This window comes from Bicyclus anynana, chromosome 2 (genome assembly GCF_947172395.1).
Source record: "Bicyclus anynana chromosome 2, ilBicAnyn1.1, whole genome shotgun sequence".
Lineage (NCBI taxonomy): Eukaryota > Metazoa > Arthropoda > Insecta > Lepidoptera > Nymphalidae > Bicyclus > Bicyclus anynana.
The window spans coordinates 13758180-13772724 of record NC_069084.1 but is presented as its reverse complement, the minus strand read 5'-3'; the positions used below and the strand labels follow the sequence as shown (position 1 = coordinate 13772724).

The following is a 14545-nucleotide window of genomic DNA, read 5'->3' as shown; positions in this document are numbered from 1 at the left end:
GGAATTACTATTTATTTTAAAGTTTTTTTTATGACAATATTTTTTTATAATTATGTTGCCAGTTACACATTTCCAACATGGCGATTACCGGAAGTCTATGGTTTCTGTCTTTCTTTCTAAAATTTGACACACGTGCCGCGTGGAGTATTAACTCGCAGGTTGATAATTTTTTAAATATTTACTCATATTTTCATGAAAATAATTATATATATTGTTAAGGAATACCATTGTAGTGATAGTTTTACAAAAAAGTTAACGACTTTTGTGAAAAGTGCAAGTATGAAAGTGCTTTGTGCACACCTGTGTTCTAACAACTATTTCAGTCACAGTTTATTATGTTAAATAATAATTCTTGTTGCGCTTTGAATATATAAACCTTGCCATTTATTTCTAATAAAAAATACTAATATTATAGCTATTGTTTATTGTGTACACTTACTCTATTGACAAGTTTTCTAACCTATAAGGTGCATGGTATTATCATTATTCTCAAAGAAACTAAAATTTCATCCAACTAACTGTTAGTTTTAGATGTTTATTTGAGCCTCATACATACTTCTAATTTGTTAGGACTTCGGTAAAGTTATTGGTGTCAGTGTGATTTAAAAAATAACCAATTTAAAATTTGAGAGTTCACCCATCCTACTGTTCTTTTTACAGTTTCTGTTCAGAAAATACTTTAGAAATTTTAGAGACTGTTTATACAAAAGATTAATAGTGGTTCTAAACTGGTGGTTAACTAACTCTATTATGTCAGGAACTACTATCAATTTCAGCACAATGGTGGCGATAACGGAGAAGAAGGCTCCGGCCGAGAAGAAGGTAGCGAAGGGCAAAGAGGACAGCAAAAAGTTGCCGGCTGTCCCAGAGTCAGTGCTCAAGCATCGCAAACGCAGAGATGCTCTCCGGGCTCGTCGCATTCAGGTAATATTTATACACTAAACAGAAATTCTTGTTTTTGGAATATTTCAGTTTTTAAACCAGTTTTAATCAGTCTTATCAATAAATAAAAAATAAATAATCAATAAATCAATTTTTATTGAATTGAAGTAAATGTGCTTAATTTACTTACATATATGTATGGTGCAGATAACTGAGATGCCTTGTAAGTGAGAACCGTGAAGAAATAAAATAAAAGTCAAGATAGGTTACTTGGATGTGTTTATAGTTAAATGAAGCAGAAAAATCATAGATTTTTATATAGATGGTAAAAATGGAATTTCAGATTATTGAAATACTCTTTTTGTTAGATAGGTTCATCATTGACAATCCATATTCCGTTCACTGTTGAGCACAAGTCTCCTCTCAGATAGAGATAGGTTAGGTTAGAACCACTTGCATAAATCTACAATAGGTTAAGAATGTTTGAAATCTGGTGTGACCATAAAATTAACAAAAAAAATTACAGGTTACAATCAAAAGACGTTCAGCTGCCATCAAGAAGAAGAAGGAAATCTTCAAACGGGCTGAACAATATGTGAAGGAATACCGTATCAAGGAGCGTGATGAAATCAGGCTTATTAGACAGGTAAGTTATAATGAAACGGCCCAGAACAAAGGTGGGATGTGAACATGAAGTTTTTGATTTGTAGTAGGGATGTAACAGAGGTAATGTTATCAGAACAGAAAGCTGAGTCAGCATTTTTAAATTTCATTTATTGTTGTTGAAACCAGAGTCCAGAGGCAGGGTCAGAAAAATTAATATTAGTTATGTATTGAGAAACACTAAGCGAGTGTTGTATAAATTGGCTACATAATTTGATGGGTATGGCTTTATAATAATTAAGAAACATAGGATTTGATTTTGTTCTGAATTGTGCCTTTTGATTCTTGACTGATGACTTTATATAACCTAGATCCATGTTTATATTAACCTCATAAATTGCCTTTTTTTAAAAAGGTTAAAGTTTATACTATGCTAGCTTTATAATTCTAGCGGATTTTCCAAATTACAGTTAAAAAGATGTAAATTCAGATGTACTTAAAAGTCAAGTCTACTATAGACTTTCCTTTAGATAAATAGCATGATTGTTATGTGATTCATATGACTTAGTGTAAAAATATTAAGCATGTATTTGTTTCAGGCACGCAACCGAGGAAACTATTATGTACCTGGTGAGGCCAAGCTTGCATTTGTTATTCGTATTCGTGGTATCAACCAAGTCTCACCCAAGGTAAGGACTAAAAGAAACCTTCTTACATCATTTTCCCACTGCACATCTTCAGTATGAGAACAGAGGAAGTGTTTAATATATATATAATGCAACCTAAGATTGAGGCGGGCTAACTTGTTAGGAGTAGGATGAAATCTACATCCCTTTTGGTTTCTACACAACATCATACTGGACCGCTAAATCGTTTGGTGATATGTCTTTGTTGTTAGGGTGGTAACTAGCCATGGCAGAAGCCGCCCACCAGCTAGACCTGGACCAATTAAGAAAACCTCAATTGGCTCAGCCGGGGATCGAACCCAGGACCTCCATCTTGTAAATCCACTTAGCCACAGAGGCTGTCAAAGAGATTTAATTAAAATTATCCTGTGTATATATCTAGTTAGTACATTTTTGAATAAAATATTGCATTGTACATATGGGAGTCAAATAAAAAAATTCAATATAATTAATTACATAATTCCCATGTAAACCGGCTTAATATGTACAATCTGTGTCTGTCGGTTTTAAGACTTATCATCATCATAAATTATTATATTATAGACTAAGCAGCTTTGTCTATATTGTTGTTGTTCTTGTTGCTTAATATACTCGGATCAGTATATACTCAGGCGGGTAATTGTGCCTCTGAGTATATATTTATCAAAACAGTTTGTACTTTTGTTGCATTATTATTACATAACTGTGCCTCAAGTTTCCAGTTCAAATTTCAACTTACATATTTTTTAGGGTCTTTACTATGCTGTTCTTATGAGAACAGCATAGTAAAGACCCTAAAAAATATTTTCATTAACATATTTTCTTTATAGGGTATTTGTGATACATATATAAGAAAATATGTTAATTTCCGCGCGACCGAACTATAGTCTAATTAGGTACGGACTGCTAAGTGCTACAGCATCATTCTGAAAATGTTGATCCTGCATATTTATTATGTTGCAATATGTATGTGTACACTATACACATACATTACCTACACTACACATACATTAATCCTGTCACAAGGCAATATTGGAACTCTGGATAATACAAAAATCTTAGTTTTATCTCAGAGTTTCTATCGCTGTGCCAAATTACATCCAGATGTGTTTAGATATTGTTGAGTTTTAAATGATTTATCAAATTAGTTTTGTATTAATGAATAAATATATTTATTATAGGTTCGCAAAGTCCTGAAGCTGTTCAGACTGCGACAAATCAACAATGGTGTGTTCATAAAGCTCAACAAAGCCACTGTGAACATGATGCGTATTGCCGAGCCTTACATCACATGGGGCTATCCCAATCTGAAGAGTGTGCGAGAGGTAAGCAAATAAATGGATTTTTCTATTTTCTTATACAAATAGATATAGATGGGAACAAATGTGTTGGTAACATAAAAAACAAGTATATTATGAAATACCTGCCCTGTTGGTCCACTAGTTAACCTGATCCTAGGTATGAGCTCTGGTTCAGGTTGTTAGAAATGTTGGGCCTAGATATGTGCTGCACAATGACAAAACTAAAAAACATCAATCGTTGAGAAATTGCAGTTCTTTGTTATTAGTCAAAACAGAACCAGTTGAAACACAGTGTGTATATTGTAATAATGCATTTCTCAGTATTGTTAAGTCTTTAAATGCCACTATATGTAACAATATGTGAGGAACTCTAAATGAGTGATAGTCATACCACAAAATGCTGATTATATAGAATACAGGGTCATGGCACAGTAAATATGAAAGTTTGTGGTGTTAAACAACATAAAGAGCTGGTTAACCAGTCCTACAGGCTAATTCACTAACTTTCATGTATGTTAGTTGACATATACGCAGTGGCGTGCACTCCATAGACGCAAAAATGCATTGCCTACCCTAAGGACTCATGAAGAACCATAATTGAGGAAGGAACTTTCCATTTTGTATAATTTGTGTGTTTGGTGCATACCCTAGTTAAAATTCTTATGCATGACACTGCTTACGAAATTGAGATTCTATGTAACAAATGTCATCTGCCTACTGACAACCCTTTGTGGATATCATACTGTAGGTAGATGATATTTCTCAGTTGGTATAATATTTATTTTAATAGGTTGTAAGTAAAAACCAAAACAGTGATTAGGCCAGCTGTATGTTGCTGTTTATTATTATTAACATATGATAATGATTATTGAATTTTCAAACATTATTTGGCTAAGCCTGCCAGCTGATTGAGCAGTGTCTGAGATTATATAAGGGTCTTGGCTAAGCCCTCAATCGCAAAAGAGTTTTTTAACAGACATTCAAAAGTGTCCAAATACAACAAATGCATCCCCATGCATATGTTCACACGACAGCATTTTTAAAACGCAATGCTTTTTTTTGAGCAGTGTTGCATTCTTAATTTTGGGTGTTTGAAATGAAAATGAAAACACTTTTTCAACATCCATTAAAAAAACTTTCGTACGAATGAGGGCTTATAGTCATAGTTATTGTCAAATTGATATATATGATTCCTATTTAAAGAACAGCCACCCAAAATGACTTAACTTTTTGACAAAATTCTAACATGTTTTGGAATGTTGCAGCTCATCTACAAGCGTGGTTTTGCCAAAGTGAACGGCCAGAGAGTTCCTATCACATCCAACAAGATCATTGAAGACAAACTCGGCAAGAGCAACATCATCTGTGTGGAGGACCTTATCCACGAAATCTTTACTGTTGGTGAAAAGTTCAAGGTAATTTATTTATTTCCTAACAGACACCACTTCTTTACAGAGTTCTATAGTGTAAAATTCTGTTTTAGTATAAAAAAATAATTATTATAATTATAATAAAATTGTTACATTTGTTCAGATCAACTTAACCCAATCTGTTTGCCAATTGTCAAAGGCCTTCTCCAAACGTTTGCATTCTGATCTGTTGGGATTCAATCTGTTTTACACCACTCCAGCTACTTCTCTAATGTCATCCCATCTTGTTTGTGGCCTACCTCTTTTCCTTTTAACCTCTCTAGGATACCATCTTATCACTTTCTTACTCCATTTCCTTGTATTTCAGTGTTACATTTTTAGTTTTTGTTTTATTTCTGATACACACCCTGTCTGATCTTCACTGTGACGAATTATACAAAATAAAAGATACAAAGTAAGATAAAAGTTATCTTTTGTAGCTTATTTGATGGAATAGACCCCTCTATCTTGCAGTGAAAGTCCATTTAAGCCATTCCAGAAATTAAGGCCTACTGTACGACTAACATGTGTGTCACGACAAATCAACTAATTACAACAGAGAGGGGGATATTTCTGCCCCCCCCCTCCCCCTTATGAGAAACATGTATGGGAATGACATTTGCTATAGACAGGTCACGTGATCAAGATCTGTCATTCCCATACATTTTCTATTTTTAGGAGCGTTAGCGATCGTAGATAGACTTGGCTAGGGGGGCTGGTTTGACAGAATACCTTGATTTATTTTCAACAGGTAAAGTTGTGTGTCCCGTGTTTATAAATTTTGGTTTGTTTTCAGTATGCAAGTAATTTCCTATGGCCATTCAAATTGAACAACCCAACGGGTGGCTGGCGCAAGAAGACCATTCACTATGTTGACGGTGGTGACTTTGGTAACCGTGAGGACAAGATCAACGAGCTCCTCAGGAGAATGGTTTAAATAAATAGAATTTAATTATACCATGGCTTTTATTTATTTAAAGATTATTGATCTTTGATTATTTAACGCCAGCCACACATGATAACTTTGTTGCCCAGACTGCAGTGCACTTAGGGATAGATGCTTATAACTCTTAAACAAGTTATATTGTATGCACCTTTCAACTCTATAGTCGGACTATATTATTGCATGGTCATGGAAGTACATAATATTGGTGATTTTCTTGTTCATAAATAAAAAAAAAACCATGTTAGAAAATAGAAAAGAAATTTATTTTATCATTTTTGTCTGCTGGACCAGTCATTCCAGCTGCCCAGATAGGTTTTGGATCTGTTGACAAGTTATTTAATTTAATTATAAAAATTATAAAAATAAATATTTACAATTATAAAATAATAATCAATTACTTATCATATCCAAGTTTTAATGCTTTGTCAAGAGCCTCGGTTGAACGTCTACCAGACTGGCAATAAAATATAAGCTCATCTGAAGCAGATGGCTTTGGTCTTTGAAATTGTTTCTTAAACTCTTCTTCTGACATTCTTTCTAGAGCATCCTGAACATTTCCCACTAAAAGTATGAAAATAATAATAGAATCAATATTTCATACATATGTTTTTTAAATAAAACTGACTATTAAAGTCCTCAACAATTTTTGAATGGACAAATACAGGCCTCCACCTGGGCCTTATAGGAGCAGTAGTGTGCTCTAGGCTTTAAAACTATGGTAGGCACTAAATATATTACACAAAATGGAAAATTCCTTCTCCTATCCAGGTTCTTTGTGTTTTTAGCATCATTTTTAGGTGGGGATTTGGAGTTTAGATCTACTACACTTATACTACAGCCTTTCTTGATGAGTACTGTTTATTAAGAAACAAATTTAAAATGAGGTAAATCACTAGTCATTTCATACCTAATAATAATTCTAAATGTTCTTAAATTAATAAAAAAAAATTTGATTATTAAGCTTACAACAATTAGTTTAATTAGGTTGATGTATTTTATGTAACATTTTATAAACAAACCATACATAATTTAAAATAAATAAGTTAAGAAATGACAAGTGTTTTCTACCTTCATTTCTAATTTCTTTGTTGGTAAACAGTACTCATCAAGAAAGGCTGTAGTATAAAATTGGTGGGCTTATGGTGATTGGTGATAATGTTTAAGCCTGTAACAATCACAATCAAATGTTCCTGATACTCACTGGAAACTTCAGGTTAACACACAGGGTGTTACACCCTGTGTGTCTCTGAGAGATTGAGATTTGTTATATGAAAAGCTTGGTATTTCATAGCCCATAACCCAGGACCCAGAAAGCCATATAGGTTAACCACTGAGGCAGAGGCAGTAGTAGTAAGTAAAGACGTCATATTACATGGTATATTAATGCTTGATGGTATTTTTCCAGTGGAATTTATTTCCTCTGGATTACGGACATCTATAATCACTTTCTCAGGCTGGTGAATTACTTTCAGCATGTCCTCGTAGCTCATGACTCTTTTTGGATCAACCATTTTAGAATATGGTATCTTCAAAGTAACTGAAGATGTTTCTGGACCTAAAAATTGTAGAATATTAAAATGTTATCATTATTTGTTTAATTTGGAAAAAGTGCTAACTGCTAATGTATATAACTATTTACACAAATAATTCTTAATTTCCAATCACTTGTGTAAACATATCTATACAAAAAGTTGGGTCTATCAATCTTTCTTTCAGTTTAACCTTGTAGGAGTTTTCTGTGGGTTAACATTCTGTAATTGCTTGTTTTCACTGTATAAATAACTAAGCATTATGCAGATGCAGATATTTGTGATGCTCTAAAAAGTTGCAACTATACTTTGAATATACTACAAAAAAAAAGAAAAACAAACTTATTAAACATCCCGCATGTTTATAAAGGATCCCTTTAACCGCTAAACGTGTAAAAGTGGTATAGCTTAATGCACGTTGCAATACAAACATTTGTTATGAAACAATATTAAGCTTATTATAATATTAGCGCAATCCACACCACCAGCCCAGAACCAGCTTAAATAAAAAATTTGGCAAATTCAAACCAATAAATTATCTTCTATATTTTTTCTAAAGACCTAAAATGTATCAAAACACAGTTGTGATAATGGTGATAACAGCAGATCACGATCAATTACGGACCGGAAGGGTAAAATAATAAAAAAATAAAATAGAACTCGTCGACAAAACGTCAAACGATAGCTGACACTGACAGTGACATGACAGCTCACATTTCACCTGCATTTCAGTATTTTATTGTACTCTGTGCCTGCAGCTGATACAGATGCAGCATAATCAAAACTCGCAATTCAACGCGGGAATGCTGCCTGCGTGATGGGCACCCTAACAAGGGCGGTAAATTTTTAGGTAGGTATTAGTTTTAATTTTAATTTATTTTAATTTTATAGTTGTAGATATAATGATATTTCCTTTTATTTTATTTTTATATTAAGTTTAGCCTAGTTAAATATTATTGTCTTAGCTAGTATAAATAATTGTACTATTTATGAATACACATGTATTTTAAAAATATTTTTATAATTTATTGAGAAAGATAATTTATAAATAAGTATAATAATAATGATTATGTGACGATTAATAGCAACATTTATGAATAAAATAAAACTCAAAGAGTATACAAAATTACAAATAAACTCGAAGGATTTAATGAGAACGTATCCAATTTTCTATTTATCTAATTTTAGCACTGTAAAATTGTAAATTAGTAAAATACCAAGGGGCACAGGTGGTCACAGATAATAAACAGCGACTCATTCGTCAAGGATTAATTATTGTCTGTGAATAATTATTAATAATAATTAAAATAGAAAATAAATTGTAATATATTGTACATACAGATACATAAAGAAGGAGCTAAAGATGTTTTACTTTAGATGTCAGGTCTAAAGTATACCTACCTACTCCTATTTTTTATTTTCAGTTTTCACTAGCGTATCGTGCGCCCTGCAAAAAATATTATTGTCTCTCATGAGACGATTCACGTGGGACAAATAGGTATATTTTTTGTAGGGCGCACTGACTAAATTACTACAAGTAGCACTATATTTGGCTGACGGGTGGTTTAGCTATGCAAGCCAGACCTGCCTTGTAACTAATATCCTAAATGTGAACTGGACACTATTTCAATCTGTCTTTGTCCCTCATACAAGATGAGTGTCCTTACCTCTGTCCTCTACCCATTCACCATTTAGAGAGAGGGAGATGTCACTTTTGTAAAATAAAACAGCTTAAAAATGATTATTAAGTACCTATATATTAAATCAACTAGGAAAAACAAAATCAAATAACAAAAATTACTATAACTACAATAAAATAACATACAACTTGCAGTAGCACCTGAAAGTTTTACTTCATGGTTGTCTAATATATTTGTGACTAAATCTTAAAATGGAGCTGATGACTAGGTTTAAATATATTGATTTTAATGAGGCATTCGGGTAAATAAGGTCAATATTAACTAATTCATATGTTTAAAACCACTTATTTATTAGTTTTTTTTTCGAGTTTTGAGTAATGAGTATTGTAGTGCTTTTAGGCTGGCGGGATTTTTAAATTTCGGATTTGTGCACGATTAAAAATTCACGTTTGATAAATCGTAGCATTTCATGCGTAAGTTATATATCATGTTTATTATTACCATACTAGGGATGGATTATTTATTGAAAATATACATCAAACTTTAACAAATAAAAGCTTTAAGCATTCTATTCAAATCTAACTACTTAAGCACTAATTTTCCTACAATTACTACTACTTTTTGTTAACATAGAGAGTCTAAACTAGTAGGTATTAGGTGCTTGTCACTTCAGTTCCAAGATTATGCAATAATATAATGCCTTTTCTACTAATCCACAGGCCACAAATACATAGGTACAAGCAAAAGCCTATAATAATTTAAAGCATGTCTGTAAATTCTAATATGTAATGCCAAAATGTCAATTACCCATAGATATTTCTATGAAGGCATATTCACATTCAAAGTCTTATTATATTTAGTTGATTATTCAACTTGTTCAAAGAATAAATATTTTAGGGATTAAAATGGGAATTGTATTTTAACTCTAGTATATTTATTAGTATTTGGCCATGTGATCAGCATCAATATTAATAGTTAATCAGCTTGAAAGTACAAATTTTTGAAATCCTTTTATTGCTATTTCGCAAGATATGCTTAACATGGTCATGATAACTGCAGAATGATATGGAATGTTATCTAAAGTTGAGATGAGTCACAGATAAGTAAAAGTTTGTAAATAAAATTAAAATAAAATAGGATACTGCAACAATCAATGATGTTAAATACTTATAGATAAGTTACTAGCGCACGAAAAATTAAGCGCTCAAAATTTCTACATCTCAATGTTAGTTGTGGTCAACAATGAACGTTATTTAAACAAATAATACCTAAATATCGTCTAGAATGTCGAGTTGTGTGTTCAGAAAGTGTAAAAACTAATATACATAAATATATAAATTAATTACTTATAGACAAATTGTTCATGTGAGCGCTCAGTGTTGTAGCCTATTATTAAGATCACTTTTTGCAGTAATTTTGTAGGGATGTAACCGATCTATAATATAAAATTATTATTGGCAACAATCAAGTCCTTTAAATTCCACTAAGTGTAGTGTGGAATGTTCATATTAGTCATATTTTGTTCTTTAATTAAGGGATTATATTACATTATTATGTAGAATTAACTTTACCAGTTAAAATAGATGTTTACATTCATATCCAATTAATAGTTCTTCACACTAAAATTTGACTTAGATTCATTTGAAATTGTTCAAAAATTTTTGAAAATTCCTCAAATGGCAACCTTTCAGTTAAACATTTATTGACTGTGTTCTCTGTTTTCTGAAATAAAAAAACAAATATATAGTTGTTAAAATAACCTGAGAATTTTACTGGTAAAAAACAATATGAGACTAAGTCAATCACCTTGAGCAATATATTGAATCTAAAACAGTTAATATATTCCTGTCCTGGCTGATATGTTTGGAAATTGTTGTGTGCTAAATTAGAAAAGAAATTTCTTATACCCAAAGCAAGGCGAGGGTTCACACTTGATACTTTAATCATATTATTGCTCAAAGAATCAGATACTCCATGGTTTATAATCTCCATGTCAACTCTTTCATTAGCTATTGTAAAAGATATATTCTTTCTTGAGTTTAAAAATTCTTCAGAAGATATTTCTTTCAACAGGAACTTTGCTTTTGTTGTGTTAAAGTGTTCCTTGTAAAACATTTCATTTTGTAAAAATTCTTTGTATCTATTAGGCAGTTTAATATAAAATGACCATTTAAAAAAATCTTCTGATACTTTAGCAATTCTAAATAAATGCCCATGATGCTTATAAGAAGCTTTGTATAATAAATTTTCTATAGAATCTTCTGGTTCCTTTAGTAACTGTATTTTATTTGAACAGTGATCTGTTTTGATGAAAAGCTCTGGTGTTAAAGCAATTTGTTTATAATATAAAGCTGTCCACAGATTCTCTTTGCAACTTAATACTTTAGGAATTTTTTTTATTATTCTTATATCAAAAAATAAACTTGTAATGTTCGATTTTGTCATTTTTAAAGGAACAACTATGTTCAAGTTCTTTAATTGATCTAAAACTGGCATGCAGATAGTTTTTAAAACTTGTTGCTCTGACAAAATTGTGATATGGATTTTACAATCCAAAAAAATATTTGCCAGAATATCAACATGGTTCTGCTGTAGGACAGCAGACATTTTTATCAGGAAGTAAAATGAATTCTTATCGAAATACTCTTTTAGTTTATTAGTTAAATTGAGTATTAATCCATCTTTGAGAATATCTTCATAGTTTTCATACACATAGATACTGCTCTGAATAATTTCATTCATAATATCTTGTCTATTTGACAAAGCCAATGTTGTAATATAGTTTTCTTCCTTCTTTATATTTTTAATGACATCATCGTTTTTTTCAACTTCTTTCAAGATTCTGTCCAAACAACCCATATTATTAAACAAATGCTCGGCAGGGTAGTAGTCACTGTCAGTGACAGGTAAGTAACATGGCTCATCATTTACATTGAATGTATACACTAGATTAGAATATGTTGTACAAATAATTTGACCAGCATTGCCTATATGTGTAAAATCTTTGGCATTTCTGATAAACAACTGTCTCAATTTGGTGTCAGGCTCTGAAAATGTGTTTGTGGCTACCCACATAGTGCTACCATCAGTGTATATAAGTTTTTCATTGAGCACTGTTAGTTTGTGTATGCCAGTGTTTAAATGTGTTATATTTGGTGTATTGAAGTTTTTATTTAAAGAATGCTTAATTAAAGTGCCTGAAGTAAGACTAACTATTATATTTATGGCATTTTCTTTTATGAAAACTACCTCATTTATCTCTGAAGGACTTGTGAGAAGTTTGACAGGTTTCAAAGTTTCTCCACTGAATTTCAAATCTACTAACACAGTATACAAAGTCAGTTTATCAAAGCTCATAATAATGATGAACGGCTGATCTAATAAATTTTTCCTTCCTTTGAAAATGTGTTTAATACCGTCATAGTCGCTTTCATTTACCCTGAAACAAGATAAAATACACTTCTCCCGTTTTATTTCATTTAATGAATGAAATAAATTTCGATTCAAAATTTTCTTATGGCTTTGAGGTTTTAATTTGACATTCACATCATCACTTGATTTCATTTTATAAGTTTTTATGCACAGTTCATTTGAGTCTAACTGTAGGCTAAATAATAGGTCTTCGTTTTCGTACCATTTCGTACGTAAAATATTACGTTCCAAGACCCGAAAATCAGGTTTAGCTCTTTTATGTGCAGTTGCAGTTTGATGCAAATTAAGGGAATAACCAAACAAAGTCCCTTCATAGTCTAAACAAAGTAAATACTCAGCTATTATTAGTTGGCAAATTTCGAAATCCGTGTTAAGGAAGATCAATGGCCAGTTCCGCGAATCCAATTCTTGCTCATTGAGCAAAAATATTTGATATTTATTCCAAAACGATAACATGCACTTTTTACTGCTAAACGATACTCTAAGATTGTCCACTACTTCGTGTTGAAATTTAAAACACCTTTTCCAATCCATTTTCTAAATCAGGCTTTTTTTAAAATAACTAATAATGTAAATAAAAAATTACGAGGGAAAATGGGAAAACTAAATAGCATAACGATTTGAATCTTCAAGTCTTCACTCTTCAAGCGGCAAATAAAAATAATAAAATTCTTCATTTGACGTTTGAGCCCGGAGCCCACATATTATACTCTTTGCCGCAGCCGGAGGGCCACAGATTATTAGATACTACGGAGGGCGGTGGCGGCACCTGTCAGACAGTCCAACAGCTGTCTAATGTCATAGAGTACTGTCTAATGTCACAGTTTTTAATTTATGGTCACAGGTCATATCATGGTCATAACCTTAGCCCATTAATAATAGGACTTGCCTCGCTAATCGTTACCCCTCTGGCAAAGATCAAAATTCTATGATCTAACGCGTTTATAAAAACTGTTGCTACAGAATCGATGTTTCATTGTTGTAATCGTTTTTGTCGTGTAAAGAGCTCCCTAAAAATGCCGGTTTGTGTAGTTAAATGGCATAAAAAACGGCCAAAAACTTGTAGTTTAGTAAAAGATGGAGTAACGTTTCATTTGAAAGTATTTAAACCTTAATTTTATCAAATTTTTTAATAAAAACAATTTATAAAAAGAATCGATTCTTTTGACGAAACAGCCAAACATCGATCAGTAATCGAATATCCTATGTATTTAATTTGTGGATAGTCTAAGCAATGCCACAGTAAAAATATATACAAGCAGTACTTTGACTTTATACTAGAGGTCGAAACGCGAGCTATACCTACGCACCTCGAACTCGGGGCGTGGGGTGCAGACAGTCGCGACTGTGCCGCAGTGACGAACGCACTATTTTATTATTTGGTCACGTAGTCTGGAGGTAATACCTAGATGGCATTACCAAAATAAACATATGAATACGACCTATTCTTCAAGGTCATTGATCATATCAGCCTTATTTAAATCTACCAATCAAAAAACAACACGCATTTTATTGATCACTTCCTATTTTACTACAATTTACAAAGTATTTTATTTGTTTACTAAAACTAAAAATGTATATTTACAATTACAAAACTAAATGGAAACACAAAGTTGGCAAATGTAATTAAAATGCTGGAGGCGGGCAGCCCTATCACATGTTTACGTACCGCGCGGCTGTAGGTATTTATTTAAAAAATACGGCCGAGTTACAATACTGCTTGTATATATTTTTACTGTGGCAATGTGTTTGTTAGTGTGTGTAAAAAATTACAGACTTTTTTGTTGGTGAATTTGGGTGCGAACCTAGTCCAGTTATTAATGGTCTAAGGTCATAACCCGTAGACTGAGTAAGGAATAGGCTAAACTCAGACCAATTACAAAGGACATATCCCAAAATGGGCTTTTATTATTCATAATACAAAAGCAGGTCGATAGTATTTTTTACGGATAGAATATAAAAATTGCTGAGACTTAAAAAAATAATTTTCAGAATTTTTGGACCCCACGTTTATTAGATCCCTTGTCTACAAATTAAACATAGACAATTCAGTAAAAGTGTTCAAAACAGCCAATTCATATCCGGTGTTAGCTTTAACCATTATATATTACATTATAGACCAATAAATGTCCGGTGTT

At 32.0% G+C, this 14545-nt stretch overlaps 2 protein-coding genes across 9 annotated transcripts; one reads left to right on the top strand and one right to left on the bottom strand.

Moving 5' to 3' along the window:
• Positions 1 to 48: 48 nt before the first annotated feature.
• LOC112052399 (60S ribosomal protein L7) lies at positions 49 to 5817 on the top strand. 2 transcript variants are annotated; one of them, XM_024091452.2, is made up of 7 exons: positions 49 to 158; positions 777 to 924; positions 1409 to 1528; positions 2085 to 2174; positions 3332 to 3475; positions 4717 to 4866; positions 5657 to 5817. In XM_024091452.2, the coding sequence occupies exons 2-7, from the start codon at positions 781 to 783 to the stop codon at positions 5795 to 5797; spliced, it is 789 nt and encodes a 262-aa protein (XP_023947220.2). In that variant the 5' UTR covers positions 49 to 158; positions 777 to 780; the 3' UTR covers positions 5798 to 5817. The 2 variants fall into 2 exon arrangements, with proteins under 2 accessions (XP_023947220.2, XP_023947222.2); XM_024091454.2 differs by having other exon boundaries at positions 144 to 277.
• A 230-nt stretch (positions 5818 to 6047) lies between these two features.
• On the bottom strand, positions 6048 to 13100 carry LOC112052396 (thiosulfate sulfurtransferase/rhodanese-like domain-containing protein 3). Of its 7 annotated transcripts, none has more exons than XM_052886821.1 (4): positions 10547 to 10660; positions 7179 to 7361; positions 6205 to 6367; positions 6048 to 6127 (listed from the first exon to the last, which is right to left on the bottom strand). In XM_052886821.1, exons 2-4 carry the CDS (start codon positions 7315 to 7317, stop codon positions 6076 to 6078), a joined length of 354 nt encoding a protein of 117 aa, XP_052742781.1. In that variant the 5' UTR covers positions 7318 to 7361; positions 10547 to 10660; the 3' UTR covers positions 6048 to 6075. The 7 variants fall into 7 exon arrangements, with proteins under 7 accessions (XP_052742781.1, XP_023947218.2, XP_023947216.2 ...); XM_024091450.2 differs by lacking the exon at positions 10547 to 10660 and adding an exon at positions 7897 to 8024; XM_024091448.2 differs by lacking the exon at positions 10547 to 10660 and adding an exon at positions 7864 to 8019.
• Between the last annotated feature and the right edge of the window lie 1445 nt (positions 13101 to 14545).

Coding starts and splice junctions, on each gene's coding strand:
- LOC112052399 (XM_024091452.2), top strand. CDS start 781: ATGGTGGCGATAACGGAGAAGAAGGCTCCGGCCGAGAAGAAGGTAGCG. Junction 2,175..3,331: donor TCAACCAAGTCTCACCCAAG/GTAAGGACTAAA, acceptor TATTTATTATAG/GTTCGCAAAGTCCTGAAGCT. Junction 3,476..4,716: donor ATCTGAAGAGTGTGCGAGAG/GTAAGCAAATAA, acceptor GGAATGTTGCAG/CTCATCTACAAGCGTGGTTT.
- LOC112052396 (XM_024091445.2), bottom strand. CDS start 12,941: ATGGATTGGAAAAGGTGTTTTAAATTTCAACACGAAGTAGTGGACAAT. Junction 10,698..10,781: donor GATTCAATATATTGCTCAAG/GTGATTGACTTA, acceptor TTTTTATTTCAG/AAAACAGAGAACACAGTCAA.